The sequence below is a fragment of the Rhincodon typus genome, chromosome 14 (assembly GCF_021869965.1).
Source record: "Rhincodon typus isolate 14 chromosome 14, sRhiTyp1.1, whole genome shotgun sequence".
Taxonomy (NCBI): Eukaryota; Metazoa; Chordata; class Chondrichthyes; order Orectolobiformes; family Rhincodontidae; genus Rhincodon; species Rhincodon typus.
In genome coordinates, this window is record NC_063345.1 from 11338591 (window position 1) to 11355944 (window position 17354).

Here is a 17354-nt window from a genome sequence, read left to right on the forward strand (position 1 = left end):
TCTTAGTAGGATAATAGGTTGGCACAACATCGTGGGCTGAAGGGCCTGTACTGTGCTGTACTGTTCTATGTTCTTAATATGTTACAGCATTTAATTGTGATCTTTTATTTTGTCAGGTAATCTTTGAGGTGACACCTTGTCAAATGTCCTCTGGAAATCCAAGTGTACCACATCTAAAACTTCCCTTCATCCACTTTGTTTATTAATTTCTCAATGTACTCACATAAATTAGTCACCCACAATTTCAATGTCACAAGACATGCTGTCAGTCTGCTTACCCAATACATATCGTTTACTTTAAAATAGCAGTATCACCATTTTTTAAACCCTCTTGTCTAGAGATAGTCTTTGAACAGTACTTAAGGAAACAGCAAAACTTGCTGAGTATTGGAGGCTTCTAATCTGCCTGCTGCTCTAAACCTCCTCCTGTTATGCATGTTTATATTGTGATGTGATGTTGACAATTGTACAAGTGTTTGTTTAATGTCTCCTCATAGTTGATTTTGGGGTCAGTGCTCAACTGGACAGGACCATGGAGAAGCGCAATACGTTCATTGGCACACCCTACTGGATGGCACCCGAAGTCATAGCGTGTGACGAGAATGCAGATTCGACATACGACTACAGAGTAAGCAATGCACAGTCTAGGACACTTTGCTCAGTGCTGCTGAGGAAAACAGTTCAGAACAAAAGGCCATGGTGCACTGAATGAGAGTGGATTGGTTATTGTTGCACTGTTAGCATCTGTGATCTGTTATGGTTGGGATTGCAAACTAAATTATAAAGGGAATCTGATGTATACTTAAAAAGAAAGAAGCAAAAGTGGCAAATAGGGAAATAGCAGGGTGTGGGTCTAATTGGATAGCCCTTTCAAAGAGGCATGATAGCCTGAATAGTCCCAATGTTTGGACTGACAATCAGTGTAAGGAAAACTAACATGGTGGGCCACAACACGGGGTATGACAAATTATTGAATGGAGTTTATGGTCTAGTATCACCAAAAGTCAGAAGAGTTCAGTAACACCTTTCTGGGAATGAAACCTACTGCTGCAGGTGATCTGGCCTAGTTCCACATGACATGCTGGCCCATAATTCTCACTGAAGTGGTCACCAACTTGTTGTAAGACAGTCTGCTTTAGTCCCCATTACGACCTTCTCTGGGCATGAAATAGCTGGTAGCAGCCACATTTCAGCAACAAGTGTGAAAAAAAAAACTCTATCATAAACTCTTCTGGGCTCGATTCTAAATCTCCAAAGATGCAGTGGTAATTTAGTGTATTTCTGGAACCAATATGGTCTGCTTCGGCATCTCCGGTTGCACCGCTCGGAACCCCGTTAGTCCAGGTTAGCAGCAATGGAGTGGTTTTGGCTCGGCACCTGGCAGCTCGGGATTCCTTTGGGCAGCTCCTGTGACATCTTCTGGCTCAGATCGGTGAGGCTTCGGGCTTCTGCAGAGTCTTGTGGCCCAGTATTCCTGCGGTCAGGCATGGCAGTCTTCTTCTTTGGTGGTCTTCTGCAGCGCTCCTTGAACTAAGATGGACTTTGTCTTAATTTTAAAATTTGTTCTTAACCACGCCTTCTGTTATTAATATAGGCGCCGTGGTATGGCGATTTAAACACTTTTCACTGTTTTTGTGCAACAATACAAATGACAATAAATAATTACTACTCAATTCAATTCTATCCTATGATCACCTGGAGCCAACCCTGCAGAGTTGGCAATGTGCTGAGGATACCTGCATTCCAACAGCCAAAGCAAACCTTTCTCACCCAGCTCAAAGAAGGCACTCGAATGAGAGGAGGACTAAGGAAGCATTTCAAAGACCCCCTGAAGAAATTCATTGCCAATTGGAACCATCACCCTTTGGGATGAATATCGGGAATGCTGCTCCTGATTTCCCTATCTGCAAGGTCTCCTGGAAACCCAGTGCTGTTAGGGCAGATGTTCCAGGATTTTGACCCAGCGACAGTGAAGGACCGGCAGTATATTTCAAGGTGAGGATGATATGCAGACTGAAAGGTTAATTGGTTCTACCATGTATCTGCTACCCTTATCCTTCTAAGTGGTATTCGGAAGGTGCTGTCAAAGGGGCTTCGATGAGTTCCTGCTTTTCAAAGGGAAGACTTCCCCATGTAGCTGAGTCATCACAGCAGAGTTTATTACAGTAGCAGTGCAAAAACCAATCAGGCAGCATCGTATTTTAAAGCCTCAATGTGCTAGGGGCATTAGACAGTGTAACACAAATGCTAGTAAGTTTCTGAAGAAGGGTCTAGGCCCGAAACGTCAGCTGCATTTCTGAAGGAGGGTCTAGGCCTGAAAGATCAGCTTTCCTGCTCCTCTGATGCTGCTTGGCCTGCTGTGTTCATCCAGCTCTACACCTTGTTGTCTCTGTGCTAGTAAGTTAGATATGGTCACAAAATGAAGAGATAATACAATTAAGACTTCAGAATTCTAAAAGTTAATCAATAGGCCGTTGAGTAAATTATATTTCAGTTGCATGCATTGAGGTGAATTGGAAGAAAGGTTCAAATTTAGAAGACACATCTCAGGACTTCTCAAAGTACTTTACAGCCAGTTAAATATGTTTATAAGGTCACATGCTGTTGTGATGTAATAAATAGGCTCAACAATGTAGGGATTCTGGTTTGCGATCAGTAATCTGCTGATTTTTGGGTGGTTCGAATCACCCCCAAATCCCTGGTTCTGACACTGGACTTAAGTTAGGAATGTGAAGTGAAGAAGGCAGTAGACAGGTGTTTCAGGAGAAAGAATCTCTGCGTTTATTAAATACAAAGGTGAGTATATCACAAGAAATAAAAAAAAAAGCAAAAGCAATAAAGAGGGAAATAAAACAAAGGTGAATAAAAATACAAGGGTTAAAAAGGCAAATTCAAAACAGTGAAACTGACACTATCAGTTATTAACTTAACACAGGCTAATTACTATGAGAAACTAAATAGTAGTTTCAAACACAGACATTTTAATCAGACTTCCTGACCTCAGGGTGTCCCGCACTGTCACCTCCCTGCTAGTGAGGGTGGACACTTTGGGTCTCGAGGAAATAGGCACACCACTGGAGGTAAACCCGATTTTGAAATGCAGCTGGCTGTTCCCACTTGCTGTCGCCGGTGCTTCACTGAAGACTTTGGACGGTGTTCAGTCACGTTTAAGAACTTGGATTTTCTTACTTTGAATCAGAGATAGTAGGAACTGCAGATGCTGGAGAATCTGAGATAACAAGGTGTAGAGCTGGATGAACACAGCAGGCCAAGCAGCATCATAAGAGCAAGCAAGCTGACGTTTCGTGCCTAGACCCTTCTTTCTGAAGAAGGATCTAGACCCGAAACGTCAGCTTTCCTGCTCCTATGATGCTGCTTGGCCTGCTGTGTTCATCCAGCTCTACACCTTGTTTTCTTACTTTGTGGTGGTTTTATGAGCCAGTTTTCACCTCAGGATGTGTCTGAGGCCTTGTCAGTCCTGTTGGTGGTTTTCGGAGGTCAGAGTTCGTCATATCTGCTGGTCGTAGTCGAATGTCATTGGTTCCCCTGTGTCGGTAGGTTTCAAGATGATAGCTGTGCAGATAGTTCTCGGGGAGAGTAGCTGTCTGGGATCCCTCTTCTCTTGGTAGCTATGGGGATGGCTCTCTCTCTCTCTCTCCCAGATCAGGGCTCGCAGTTATACAGACTGTGTGTACCATTATCATCTCACAAATCTGTGTTATCCATTCTGTTTCTACTGTTCTGTTTGTGGTGAATTGGCTTCCTGATGATTTAGAGTCGGTGTAAATGTGTCTTGATTAAGTGGTAACGCAGTGTGGAGCTGGAGGAACACAGCAGGCCAGGCAGCATCAGAGGAGCAGTAAAGCTGACGTTTCAGGTCGGGACCCTTCATCAGGACTTGTTGACTTTCCTGCTCTTCTGATGCCACCTGACCTGCTATGTTCCTTCAGTTCCACACTGTGTTATCTCTGACTCCAGTATCTGCAGTTCTTACTACCTTTTGATTAAGAGGAATGCCCAGTATTTCTGCAAATGAATGTTAATTGAAGTTGAATGCCTTGGTACCTCTGAAGAGTCCAAGATGTCTGAAGTTGTTGCTTTAGGTCTGATTCATTGTTCCTTTAGGGCTAAGGCATGAATAGGATTTCTAACTGAACCATGGCTCCATACAGCTAGCCCCGTGAATGTGTATTCCAGAGCACAGCCTTTCTTTTTGCTTTAAAAGTTCTGTTAAAAACCCAGGGATTTTGGTCCAGTACTCCAAATGACTGGGACACTCCTACAACAAGCATGGACAATGAACACTGGCCTGGTCAGGCGCACTCACTTCCTGTGAAAGAATAAAAACTGGAGGCAAACTGTATGTGTTAAGGTCAATTAATCCTGTGATTGGTGCTCTGAGAATGTTTTTACAATGTTAATTGAGATATAAACATCAGCCAGATCTCCTCCACTCTTCTTCAGAAGAATGCTCGGCGATCTTTTACAGCCATTTCTGAGAGGGCAAATATTGCCTCAGATTAATGTCTGATCAAAGTCTTGTCATAACTAATATCGACTTCAGAGCAATTCACTTCACTTTGACATTTATAATGCAAGGATAAAGCCTCAAGTTCCCCAAATTTCGCATAATTCTTCTCAAAAGGAACGGCAAATGACAAATTGCAACTCTCTTGGGTAATCCAGAAAAACATTCAGAAATTTACAGGGTTGGCTTTGATGAGAAAAACACGAGATAAAATATGGATGTTTCAAGAGATACTAGGATTAGGACAGCATCTGATTCTTACAGAATTTGACAGAAAGAGAATATATTGAATAATGCTCCCAGGGGAACTCTGATTAAATCTGAGAGAAAAATGATTTCAGGCAAAGCACAGTTATGACTGAGGATAGATTGGCACCAGAAGTGTATTATTGTGATCAGTTCCAAAACATTCATCGTGGAGCATTTATTATATTATAGCTTTTCTTTTTAATTGCACCGGTAAAATATATTCTAATCCTGTGAAATGGTAATAGATTCTGAGGTTTGAGTTCAGGGTAGTGGTGGCCTGAGACTGGTTATATGGCTTAAATCCTCAGCTGTTTAACATCCAGGCAGTGATAAAGGCATCAGAAATGGACTACACATGCACACATCCCAAAAACAGACACCGAGACTGTTGGAGAAACTCAGCAAGTCTGGCAGCAACTGTAGAGAGGAAGAAATAGAGTTGACATTTTGAGTTCAATATGACTCTAAACTGAAGATTGGAATGAAGTGAACAATGCATAGTTGCGAAGAAATGGACCAACACTTGTGTATTTCACCATTTCAAAATGTTCATCTTCTCCTCCATTTTTCTTTGAATGTTTACCACACTCAGACGCATCCTCGCAGGACGTAAAACGGGTATTTGTAGCTGCTGTGCTTAATATATTTGCTGTGTTATGTAAAATCTGAGCATGTTGAAATATTTCCCTATCTCTTGGGTAAGTAAACTTAATTGTATAATGCACCTGCAGTAGGTTGTGCTAGTCTTACTCAGTGAAATGCACAACATAAATCTAGAGATGAGACCGGAATGGAATTTTCTTCTCCCTTTCATTAAAGAAATTCAGGACTGAATAACAGCATGAAACAATTTGAAACCCGTAAAGTTGATTCTGGAAAGTTTAAGTGATTTAAAAGATTTCTTAGTGTACTCATCATAGTCAGGTACACAGTAAATCAGAGTGTGCATTGGAAAAATAAAGATACCAAAGACATAACTGGCAGCAGTGGAGAGTTCAACCCTAACAAAGTGGATTGGTATAATCGTGAACAAAAATTACACATCTGGCTGAAATTGAACACAATAGGCGATGAAGATAAGATAAATGCTTTTCTCACCATGATAGGGTCAAATGCTTTTTTTTGCAGTGTTTAATTATCATTGCACAGAACCTCAGTCCGATCGAATCTGTTGAAGTCCGAGATTTTGGCCTCACGGTACGATTGTTAGGAATACGATTACACCAAAAGTTGCCTCCAATGAATGGAAGTGGTTGCTAAGTCATGTAGTCACGGACGACATTCTCAAGTTCTCTGTTGTCACTGTGGGGTTTCCTTAAAAATCAACTTTAGAGGCATGTTTGTAAGAAGCCTAAACAGCAACAAGATCCAGATGAAACTTTTGAGCAAAGGCTGTAAGCTGATCTCGAAGGAAATATGGAATAAGGCTGCAGCCATGATCATGGCAGAAAGAGATGTTGCTAATTTCAAGGGAGTTCTTTTCCTGAGTTGATAGCGGAGGTCCACTGTCTGTCAGCAGGATTCAGAGCAAATGTAGATGCTACAATTGCCATAGTAGCTACTGGCTAGTTAAACGCCCCCATGTTTAGCCAATGCTCTGCCTGCAGGCAACTGGATCATATCTAGATGGCATGCAGGAGTAAGGAAAACAGTGATACTCCAGTTCATGGTAAAGCTCCATGTTGCAGCCATGCACCAGGTAGAAGGCCATAGAAGACCTAAAAGCTAGTTTTTTTGAAGTCCAAAAATCCTCTAATTGCATATATGATAGATGTAAGTGTTACTGAACTGGAAGATCCAAAATTGTGCTGTGTCAGAAAGCAAGTAAAACAACACATGGAAGACCAAAGTGATATGATTAAAGATATAACTTCAGTGTCCACATTAGAAGTGCAAGTCACAAATTCATAACTTACTTTAATCGTTGATAAAGCTTTCAACAGTGTTTGTTTTGTCAGGAGGAGAACATAAGGAGTCACATTCCCTTTTGCAAAACTGGTGTAAAACTGGTTAGTTATTGTGATAACACCACTCCAGTAATAGGTCAAGTTCAAGCTCAGCTACAGTATTTCCTATTGCTTGCTATTGGTGTTGACAAGAAACGACAAAGTCTCCTTGAAGAGAGAAAGTTGGCTCGAGAATATAAGGTAGAGCTATTTACTCTATGGATCAGGAAGAGAGTCTTTAAGCATAGAGAACCAAATGATAAAAATAGGCATCGCAACTAAAATCAAGATAAATGACAATGTACAGCAGGGATTTTATAAGGCTGCACATTTGTCTTAAAAACAGTTAAGAATCGGCTAGGTTAAAAAGAGTAGCAGCAATTAAGAAGGGGAGAAGTGGTGGTATGTCTCTGATGAGAGAGCAGGAGAAACCACCTATCATCCAAATTATTCCTTCAGCCAGAGGCCAGAGACCTGTGACAATATCACACATACTCAGAAGAGCACCGAGTTTGGGATAGCCTAAGCGGTCACAAAAGATTCAGCTGGTGCTTTCAGGATTCATGAGCCGCTCTCTGCTACTTCTTTATGAACATGACTCATTCTGAAGTAGATCATTTAAGGTGCAGAATGTGAATGATAGTCATGTTTGACTGAAAACCTCATCAAGCTGGTACATCTCTTGCTCAGATGAGACATCAATCCAAGGTCCCACCTGTAGTGATTGTAATGGGGTCAGCCAGGTGGACCTCATGAAATATGAGTTTCCTGCCTGGGGCTGTTAACCCGGTCCAATCAGGGAGCCCTGGCTGACAGATATAAACAGGAACAGCAGACATCCTGTTCACTCCAACGTAGGCTCTAAGGGAGCTAGATCAATGCCAAGGACTCTCCACGTATAAATAAAAGCTGACTTGGTGAAAGGATACTAACCTTTGTGGATTTATTTCACCACTCACCCTACCAAGTAAATAAACCTACTGTGATGAACAGGGATTGGCCAAGTTGATCCCTCAGCTATCATCACAAGGGAACTGATTCTATACATATTTATATTTATTCATGAGACGAGGGTGCCACTGACTAGGTCAGCATTTCTTGCCCATCCCATTATCTCATTACTAATTTGTCACCATCTGTGGGAGCTTTCTGTGCACAAATTGGCAGCCATGTTTCCTGTATTGCAAACAATGATTTCAGACCAAGAGTATTCCTAAACTTCATTTCTGAGGATAGTTTGACGAAGTTAGGATAGTTCTCCTTGGAGAGAAGAAGATGGAGAGGGCATTTGATAGAGGTTTTTGGAATCATGACCAGGCTGTATGGTGTAGTTCGGGTGACAATGTTCCCGCTCTTAAAAACGAACAAGAAAGAGAGGGGGCTTGGGTTTAAAGTGATGTGCAAAAATAGCAAGTCTGATGTGAAAAAACTATTTTTGCAGTAGTTAGAGTCTGGAATGCACTGCCTGGAAACTATGGTGGTGAAAGGTTCAAGTGACACATTCAAGAGGGCATCGGATTATTATTTGTCTGGAAATGGTGTACAGGAAAATGGGGAAAGGCAGGAGATTGGGTCTACAGAGTAGAACCAGTACAGCACAATAGGCCAAATGGCCTCCTTCTGAGATGTAGCTATGCTGTAATTCTGTGGTTTATTGCCTGGAAAAAAGATGACCTGAAGTTGCCAAGTCTTTATTTTGACTCACGCCATTTTAACCCAGCTCCATCTATGTTTTCTTTATGTTGCCGTGAGATTAGTTGAAGGTGTATTCGAAATCTACCAGAACCTGATGATAGTTTGAATGTTAAGAAGCCGTTTCTAAGAAGGCAACGTGAATATCAACTATTTGCCTGGTAATCACGGCTCCTCGTGGTTTGTTTGAGGACAAGTATCGGTCACATGTGCAAATAGTTAGTCTTCAAATAAGGCGTCAACAGTTTTGGTTTTTAGTTACTGGAAGTGTTTTCATGATAAGTTGTAAGCACGGTTTAGTTTTGAAAAATGTCTTCTCATTATGTCAGAAAATAACATGGAAGATGCATTAATTAAGTAGTGCAGTTGGAGCACTGGAGCCATACTGTTCAGGCCATTCAGCCCAACTTATTCAGCCCATGCTTGCAGCGGTTGCTTGTTTCCCATAAACCTGTGAATTTTACTTTCCAAGAATTTATCTGATTCCTCTTTGAGACGTATTTGTCGAGTCTGCCTCCACCAACCTTTCAGGCAGGCAGTCATAACAATTTGTTAGTTCCAAGGAAAACATCTCCTCACCTCCCCTCTGGTAGTTTTGCCAATTATCTTTCATCTGTGACCACTAGTTACTGCCTCTCCAGCTGGTGGAGACATATTCTGATGCACATTTATCAAAGGCCTCCATAATTTTGAGCTCCTTCTAATTGGAAATGGAAGAAATTAGGAAAAAGTACTGTAATTTCAGTATAATAAACTTGATGAGTCTCTACCCATACCATAAATAACGCCATCACTATCTTTACAATTGAAGTACACCTTGAAATTGGAGAAACTAATGTTTTGAATGAGAGATAGTAGGAACTGCAGATGCTGGAGAATCCGAGACAACAAGGTGCAGAGCTGGATGAACACAGCAGGCCAAGCAGCATCATAGGAGCAAAAAGGCTGACGTTTCGGGCCTAGAGAAGGGTCTAGGCCCGAAACGTCAGCCTTTTTGCTCCTATGATGCTGCTTCGCCTGCTGTGTTCATCCAGCTCTGCACCTTAATGTTTTGAATGGTTGTTATTAGTCTGTCATTCAGATGGTACATGTCAAACCCCGGACACCCCATTACCTGGAGACTGAATGGGTTATTCCCATTTGTTCAAGTACGTCTTGTGGATTCACAGTGACTGACATCACCATTTAACCCACTCAGTTTCCATGACCGAGGGAAATAGTGTGTGTTAACTAATACGTCACGATGACCTCCATTTCCCTTTTATCTCTATTGCTTTGCTCCGAATTAAAATGACTTACTGTTCGTTCTGTTCCTCTTTTCTTCACAGAGTGACGTGTGGTCATTGGGAATCACGGCAATTGAAATGGCGGAAGGGGCCCCTCGTAAGTAGCATTTTTTCAGGGTGCATTTAAAGACTGGTGCATGGTGAAGGGGTTATGTGGGTTCTTGAAGAGTTCTCATGGATTTATGACAGTGCACATTAAAATTTTGAAGAATGCGCAGCTCAGAAAACAGGCCATTCAGCTCAGATGCTCCATGCCAGCAGTTTTCTCCACACAAGGCTTCTCTGATGTTTTGCAGCTTGCCCTGTCAGCACATTCTTTGATTCATTCTGTTGTGCTGTTCACCTCATCTCCTGGTAACGAGTTCTACAATGTCACTACTCTTTGATAGAATCCCTACAGTGCTGAAGCAGACCATTCAGCCCATTGAGTCCACGCCGACCCTCCAAAGGACATCCCACCCAGACTCACCAATCCCCATCCCTGTAACCCTGCATTTCCATTGGCCAATCCACCTAACCTGCACATCTTTGGACTGTAGGTAGAAACCAGAGCACCCGGAGGAAACCCACGCAGACACGGGGAGAATGTGCAAACTGCACATAGTCACCTGAGGGTGGAATTTTACCTGGGTCCCTGGCGCTATGAGGCAGTAGTGCGAACCATTGTGCTACCGCGCCACCCCAAAGACCACAATTTAGCCCATTGGAAGTATAAAGCATCCTGGGCAATTGTCACATAACCTGAGGGCCAACAGTGATATACTTTTCAACATTTTGCCCTGGTTCCATCAGATGACATGACCCACATAGGGCCTGGATTTTCGTTCCTGGTTCAGAAACGAACATTTGTAAAAATGCCTGGCTCCATGAGCCTGAATCAGGGAGAGAGTCTCTGATATTTTCACGTTTGTTCTGCCTGAGCAGTTGTGCAGTTGTTAGTAGGAGCTGGGCCCACAGACCCCACAAACAGTGTGGAAGTAACCACAGTGACTGCTGTTTGTAAAGGTGGGCTGTGGGAAAGGCCTGACTTACTGGGCCAGGGCTAAATCACAGTTGCTGGGAGGGAAAAGAACAAAGCAATCGCTCTCCAGTTCTCACTGTCCATGCCCCATCTGTGCTAATCCATTGCCATCTCAGTGTCCTGCCTAATCTCCATTGTCCTTTCTACATACCCTGCCACCTTGTGTCCCCTATCCTCCCACCCATCGCTCTTTATAGACCCTGGACCAATTTGTGCCTCTGGATGGTGATAGGACTCCAGTTCCTTTTCATCACATGGCTGACAAAGAATCTCTCCCACTCTTGTATTGTATGTTGGAAGGATTTACAACTTGACCTTTTTGGATGGACCTTCCATAGCCATCAAGTCTTAGAATGGGACTTGAACCTGCAGCTTGTGCTCAGGCAAGGATGCTATCAACGCACTTCAAGACCTGCAATTGATGAGCATTATTTAAAATAAAGTTCTCATAACTAAAAGCATGTTACATAGTTGAAAGAAATTTTATGTAAAGACAATAAAGTTCTCATTACTAAATACATGTTACATAGTTGAAAGAAGTTTAGTGTAAAGACAATAATTAATATTCATAGCCTCACTTGGAGCTGTCAATCAAATGTGAAGTGTCAGGCACCAGACTGTATTGAAGATAAATCATGAAAACAGACTTGCAGCAAAACAAATTTACAATGATAGCCTTCAGGCTTATATCAATAGGCTGAATGGAATAGTAAGTACAGATTTCAGTTTTAATACTTCAGACAGTTTTGTTAAAATCCACAGAACTTTTTATATTGAATCCCTATTGTGTGGAAGCAGGCCATTCAGCCCATTGAGTCCATGCTGACCCTCCAAAGAGTATCCCAACCAGATCCACCTTCTACCCTGTCCCTGTAACCCTGCATTTCCCATGGCTAATCTAAATGTCAAGACAATTAAATGTTTCCAAAGCTTGACAATTCCCTCGAGCTTTGTGGAGGTGGTGGTGGGAGGTGGATGGGCGCAATGTGAGTGGATAGGTGGCGATGGAGCCCAGGAGGAGTTGGAGATGAAAGGCGTACATAAAAGAGAATGGGTAGTCAATGCTGAAAGCAAAGTAATGTGATAATGTGCCTGAGAGTGGGTGAAAATTCGCTGGCTGTTCTAAACATAGCCCATGTCAGTACAGGACTGGTTTTGGGGGTGGATTAAAAAAATAACAGGATGGAATCAGGCTGTAAAGTTCTTGAACTTGACATTGAGCCCCAGAGGTATTTTGTCTTGGCCTGCCATCCATAATTCCCTCACTTAACTACCCTTTTCATATCCTTCTTCCTCTGGGCTCCATCTCTATCTATTCACTCACCTCCCCAACCTTGCCTTCAGCTTACATACCACTTTGCCAAGCTGCTAACAGTTCTGATGAAGAGTCCCAGCCTCGAAACATTAACTCTGCTTTCTTCCCATAAATGCTGCCAGATCTGCTGAGTTTTGTTGGCAATTTCTGTTTTTGTTTCAGGTCTCCAGCATCCAAAGTTCTTTGTTTTATTTTTACAATTCCCTTGACAGTTTGATAGCTGCCTTGACAACTTGACAGTTCCCTCGACCACTTGACATTTCCAATAAGTTTATCAACTTTTTACACACATTCATGTCTATTTTTAATGTTTGCAAAGGGCATGTGACCTCTCACTTAACCTATCACAAAAAGCATTCTATTCCACCCAAATGGGTCCCTGCAATAGGATATCCTATCTCTTCAAATAACTGTGGCATCCTTTAATGTTCTTTTGAAAAGTACAAAACCCGCAAGTCATGTTTCAAGCAGGTTACCAGAAAAGAATTGGATCTATTTGAAGGCAGTTTCACTTAACATGTGAAATGAACCGTGGGATGTTCAAAATACAACTTGCCCCAATTTTCCACCTGTCCTCTTTCTCCGACAAAAATTGTAGAGGCCAGATTTGGGGGCACAACTTGGAAATGCAGAGCTCCAGTTCCAGTCGGGTTAAGACAGAGACCCTCTCCATCATTACAAAACTTCTCGCTTTTATAACAACCCTGTCAAATTCTTCCATAAACATAAAGATCTCTGTCAGGGCAAATCCCTCACCTGTTGTTCTTTATCAGCAACAACGTTGGACCACCGTGAAATGAGTTTCCACCTTGTGTGTGATGGAATTGTTCTCAGTAGCAACAACTGATCCTGATAACAGTTTAAATTTGTGTATACACCAACTGCCTTCAGTGGCTTTTTAATTGTGATTCTGGCAAAGTAATTATGTTTATTCTAAAGAAGAGTCATACTGGACTTGAAACATTAACATTGTTTCTCTCTCCACAGATGCTGCCAGACCTGCTGAATTTCTCCAGCATTCCCTCTGCTTGTTTTAGGTTTCCAGCATCTGCAGGATTTTGTTTTTATTTGAGTGTATGAGGATGTTTGTTGTTCCTTCCCTTCTAAAGCCTATCTCTTTTATTTTTTCCAGCACTCTGCGATATGCATCCAATGAGGGCCCTCTTTCTCATCCCACGGAATTCTCCACCCAAGTTGAAATCAAAAAAATGGTAAGACAGCCCAACATTTCTTTGGAGTAGAAATCAATGATGTGTCTTAATGCACGCACGCCCTTGGAATTAGCACTTGCCTGCTCAGAGTGATGTTGGGAAGCATTTCTTTGTACAACTCACAATGGAACTCTACCTCCTAAAGGCAATTCAGTCTTTGTGGGGTAGAGATAACAAGGTGTAGAGCTGGATGAACACAGCAGGCCAAGCAGCATCTCAGTCTTTGGGGGGGTCAGTTCAAAACTTCATCAATAGATTTGTGTTTGACATGTGTAGTAAACCTTTCGATAGAGTTTTGATATTGATCAGCAATGCATGGTACAACAGCCCTGAAGAGCTGAATAGCCTCCTCCAGTTCCTGTCTTCCTGTAGTGAATTGTGGGTGATCAGAAAAGCATCCAATTTGTCCAAAATAAAAAGTGAGCCAAGGACCTGACATTAAACAGAAGAACACAGTAGGTGGATGTATGGGTAGACCTTTCGGCTCATCTTGCCTGCTTTGCCATTTACCTTGGACTTTAACCCCACTTTGCTGCCCACCCCCCCATACCCTTGGATTCCCCAAAAAGCTGAAACTAGGGGTTGTAAGTGACACAAGCTCAAAGTATCAAATTGCCTAGGCCTGCTCCTTTTTCTCTTAATGGGTAATTGATTGACATATTCCGATGAAATTCCTTCTCTGCTGTTGTAGTGACAGCACTCATCAATTGTCTTTTGAATGGTTAGAGTCCTGTGTGCCTCCGAAACCTGGACAATCACTCAAAATCCATGGTGAAAAATAGAGACCTTTGAAATGTGGAGGCTAAGACACATGCTTATAATCTGATATGGAGACCATGAGAGAAAAGAAAAGGTACTTGGAGTTGCACAATCGAAAATAACTCTGCCATGTGACATCCAGAAAAGGAAATGTCGGTGTTTCGGACATTTGATCAGAGCTGAAAAGCTACAGTGAGCTCTGCTCGAGAGAATAGCACAGACCTGCAGAAAGAGGGTCAAGCTCGCTGTAATTTAAAGATGTATGTCACAGAGCGGTTGTGGACAAAGTATAGTGGGTGTGCGAGGATGGCACAAGACAGATGAGCTTGGCATCCCATGAGAGCAGATGTGTGGCAAGAGTGACTACAGTCATTCTTCCGTATCCATGAGGGATCTGTACCTGAGAAAACTGACAAACCCCCTGTATAGACATGCGGAGAATGTGCAAACTCCACAGAGATAGTCCTCCTAGTCTGGAATCGAACCCAGGAAGCTGATGCTCGAGGATTTTATCCAGTTCTGGATGCCATACTTGAGGGAGGATATGAAGGAACTGGAGAAAGAGGATGCAGAAGAGGATTACAGGAATGGTTCCAGAATGACGAACTTCAGCTGCGAAGATAGAAAAGAGAAATTTGAATGATTTTCTTTGGAGAAGAGAAGGCTGAGAGGGGCAGTCGTGGAAGTATTCAAAAGAATGAAGGATCTGGAGACAGGAGGCAGTGAAAACTGACTCTGCCTCGTGAAAGGATCTATAACAAAAGGGCTCAGATTTAAATTCATTGGCGAAAGAAGCAAAAGTGATATGAGAAAGAGCAGTTTCACACAGTGAATCATTAATGTCTGGAAAGCACTGTCTAAAAGTGTGGTGGAGGAGGTGGGTTCGTTTAAGGCATTTGTGAAGGAATTAGACTGTCATTTGAAAAGGAAGAATGTCCTGAGTTCCTGGCAAAAGGCAAGAGTCCAGCACAAAGTGAATTGCTCATTTAAAGATGGGCCAAATAGCCTCCTTCTGCTCTTTAACAATGCTGTGTTTCCATGATAATAACAAATCTGTGTACGCACATATTTTTTGCTTTCTTTATCATGATTACTGACCACCACCCAAGTGTGACATTCCCAAAGGTGTAGTTTGGTTTACCAGAATGGCTGTAGAATCTTGAAATTCATAGCACTTTTGAGCTATTACTTACCTTAAAGAAAGGTCATTGCTATTGAATTTGAAATAGGAAGTTGTTCATGACTGTGCTATTTGTTCCCATCATTATTGGCACCTGAAATCAGTTACTGTCTCAGCTACTTCACTTATAAACCGTACGTCAGGGACTCACTGAAAATGTGGTGAGATCAGTCTCAGCCTAGCACTCACCTCTAGTTCCAGCACTCCATTTAACATCTTACAGCCTGCCGCTGCGTCTATTGACAAGGCTAAATTCATTATAAATAAGAAGACAAAAATGGATGTTGTGTGAAGTATAAAGCTGCTTTATGGTTAAGAGCTGAAGTTGAAGTGAACCATGACAAATAGAGAATTGCTTGAATCTAATGTGCCCTGTCACAACCTGACTGAAAACCTACAAAGCCTCTCGCACATAGTGAAGCCAATTATTTTGAATGGATTATTCTGCCTGATACACTGCTTTCTGAAAGAAGGCCCTCATCACATCTATTTTATTTATAATTACCTGCTTGAGTTCCCAGTCTGAACAGAAAGGCAGGACAGTCTACACAGTTGATATATCCATGACTAAGATTAAACCAGCCATGTGTATCGGCTGTGGTACTATGTCTTTTGCCTTGAGGCAAAGATTGCACATTCATGTCCCACATCACATTCTAGAGTACATAATCTAGCCTGACAGTCCAGTGAAGCACACAGTTGGAGGTTTATTTTTCTCCATACATTCATGTGGGTGGCACTGGTTGAGCAAGTATTTGTTGGCCATCTCAAATTACCCTTGAACTGAGTGACCTGCTAAGTTAATTTCAGTGGGCATTGAATTGTTAACTATATTGCTGTGGGTCCAGGGAACAAAAGCAAATTTCCTGCTTTGAAGGGCATTAGTGAATCAGATGGGTTTTTATGACAATCGGTGATGTTGTCAAGACTATTGTTGCTCGATTTATAATACAGATCTATTAACTGACACTAAATTCCGGCTGCTCTATAGTGGAATTGAAACCCATGTCCTGAGGTCATTCGCCTGGGTCTCTGGATACCAGTTCAAAAGGTGGTCTCACTATGTCTCCATCCATCCTACGCCTACCCTTGATTTGGATGAGACATTGAGCTGAGGCATCTGAGCTGAATATAAAGTATCCCAGTGCACTGACCTGCAGTAGAGCAACCCCTTTCACTTTGGCTCTGAACATACTTGTTTACAGCAGAATAGACAAAATTTTCCAGTACCTTTCCGTTCAAAAGGAGAGTCATATCGGATTCGAAACATTAACTCGGTTTCTCTCTCTGCAGGACCTGCCGTGTTCCTCCAGCATTTTCTGATTTTGTTTCAGAAGATCAGGAGATTCTCCCTGGTGAATCTTTAGGCCCTCAGCAACATTCCTTAAATAGGTGATCATATTGTGGTCAGTTTATGGGACCGTGTTGTGCCTAAATTAATTTCTGCATATCACTACATTCCCTTCATTCTTCATTGATTGTAAATGTTTCATGACATGAAATATGCGGTATAAATATAATCCATTTAAATCAGAGTTTGCTGATGGGAGTGACACTTTGGGGTTAGCTAAGACACAATTCTGTTGCTTTTTTCTTTAACTCTTCCTGCAATTTCGCTGTTGAGATGTTGAGGTACAAATGAGGTCACACTTCCTCTTTTGAAAATGTAGTTAGAGCATCGTAATTTCAAGCAGATCATTTGCCTTGGGGAAATTATTTTTATGCCTGAATCTCTTATACTTAATTATTTTATTTCTAAATTACAGGAGCATTTTCTGTAGTTATGAATAATAAACTGTAGAGTTTGACTAATTTAAATTTAGAAGTTTAAGATAATGTGCAGATTTATTGTGTTAATTACTATATGTTTAAGAATTGTCAGGATTTATTTTGTGACTCTAATAAAAACCCTGGATTAAATCATGGGTTCAAACCGTCAAATGTGATTAAGGCTGAGATTTATGCTTCAAATACAGTAACTGAAAGATATCTTTGGCAAAGTAAACCTCATCTGATAACATGACTTGATAATCAAATCTGCAAGCTTGTGTCAGGAATTTCATCTTTCAAATGCTTAAGAATTTATAACAAATACTTTTTGTCACCATCTTAATGGAGCTATTAAGCAGCCTCTGTTAAATCGATGTCTTCACTAAAATATTACATA

General features: G+C 41.7%; 1 protein-coding gene across 2 annotated transcripts in view; it reads left to right on the forward strand.

The window, feature by feature from the left end:
* si:zfos-2326c3.2 (mitogen-activated protein kinase kinase kinase kinase 4) overlaps positions 1-17354 on the forward strand; it is a 254941-nt gene that overhangs the window by 105234 nt on the left and 132353 nt on the right. For both annotated transcript variants that reach the window (XM_048605155.1, XM_048605156.1), the window contains exons 7-9: positions 498-628; positions 9744-9798; positions 13170-13248. In XM_048605155.1, the coding sequence (XP_048461112.1) occupies positions 498-628; positions 9744-9798; positions 13170-13248 (265 nt within the window). The remainder of the gene's footprint in view (positions 1-497; positions 629-9743; positions 9799-13169; positions 13249-17354) is intronic.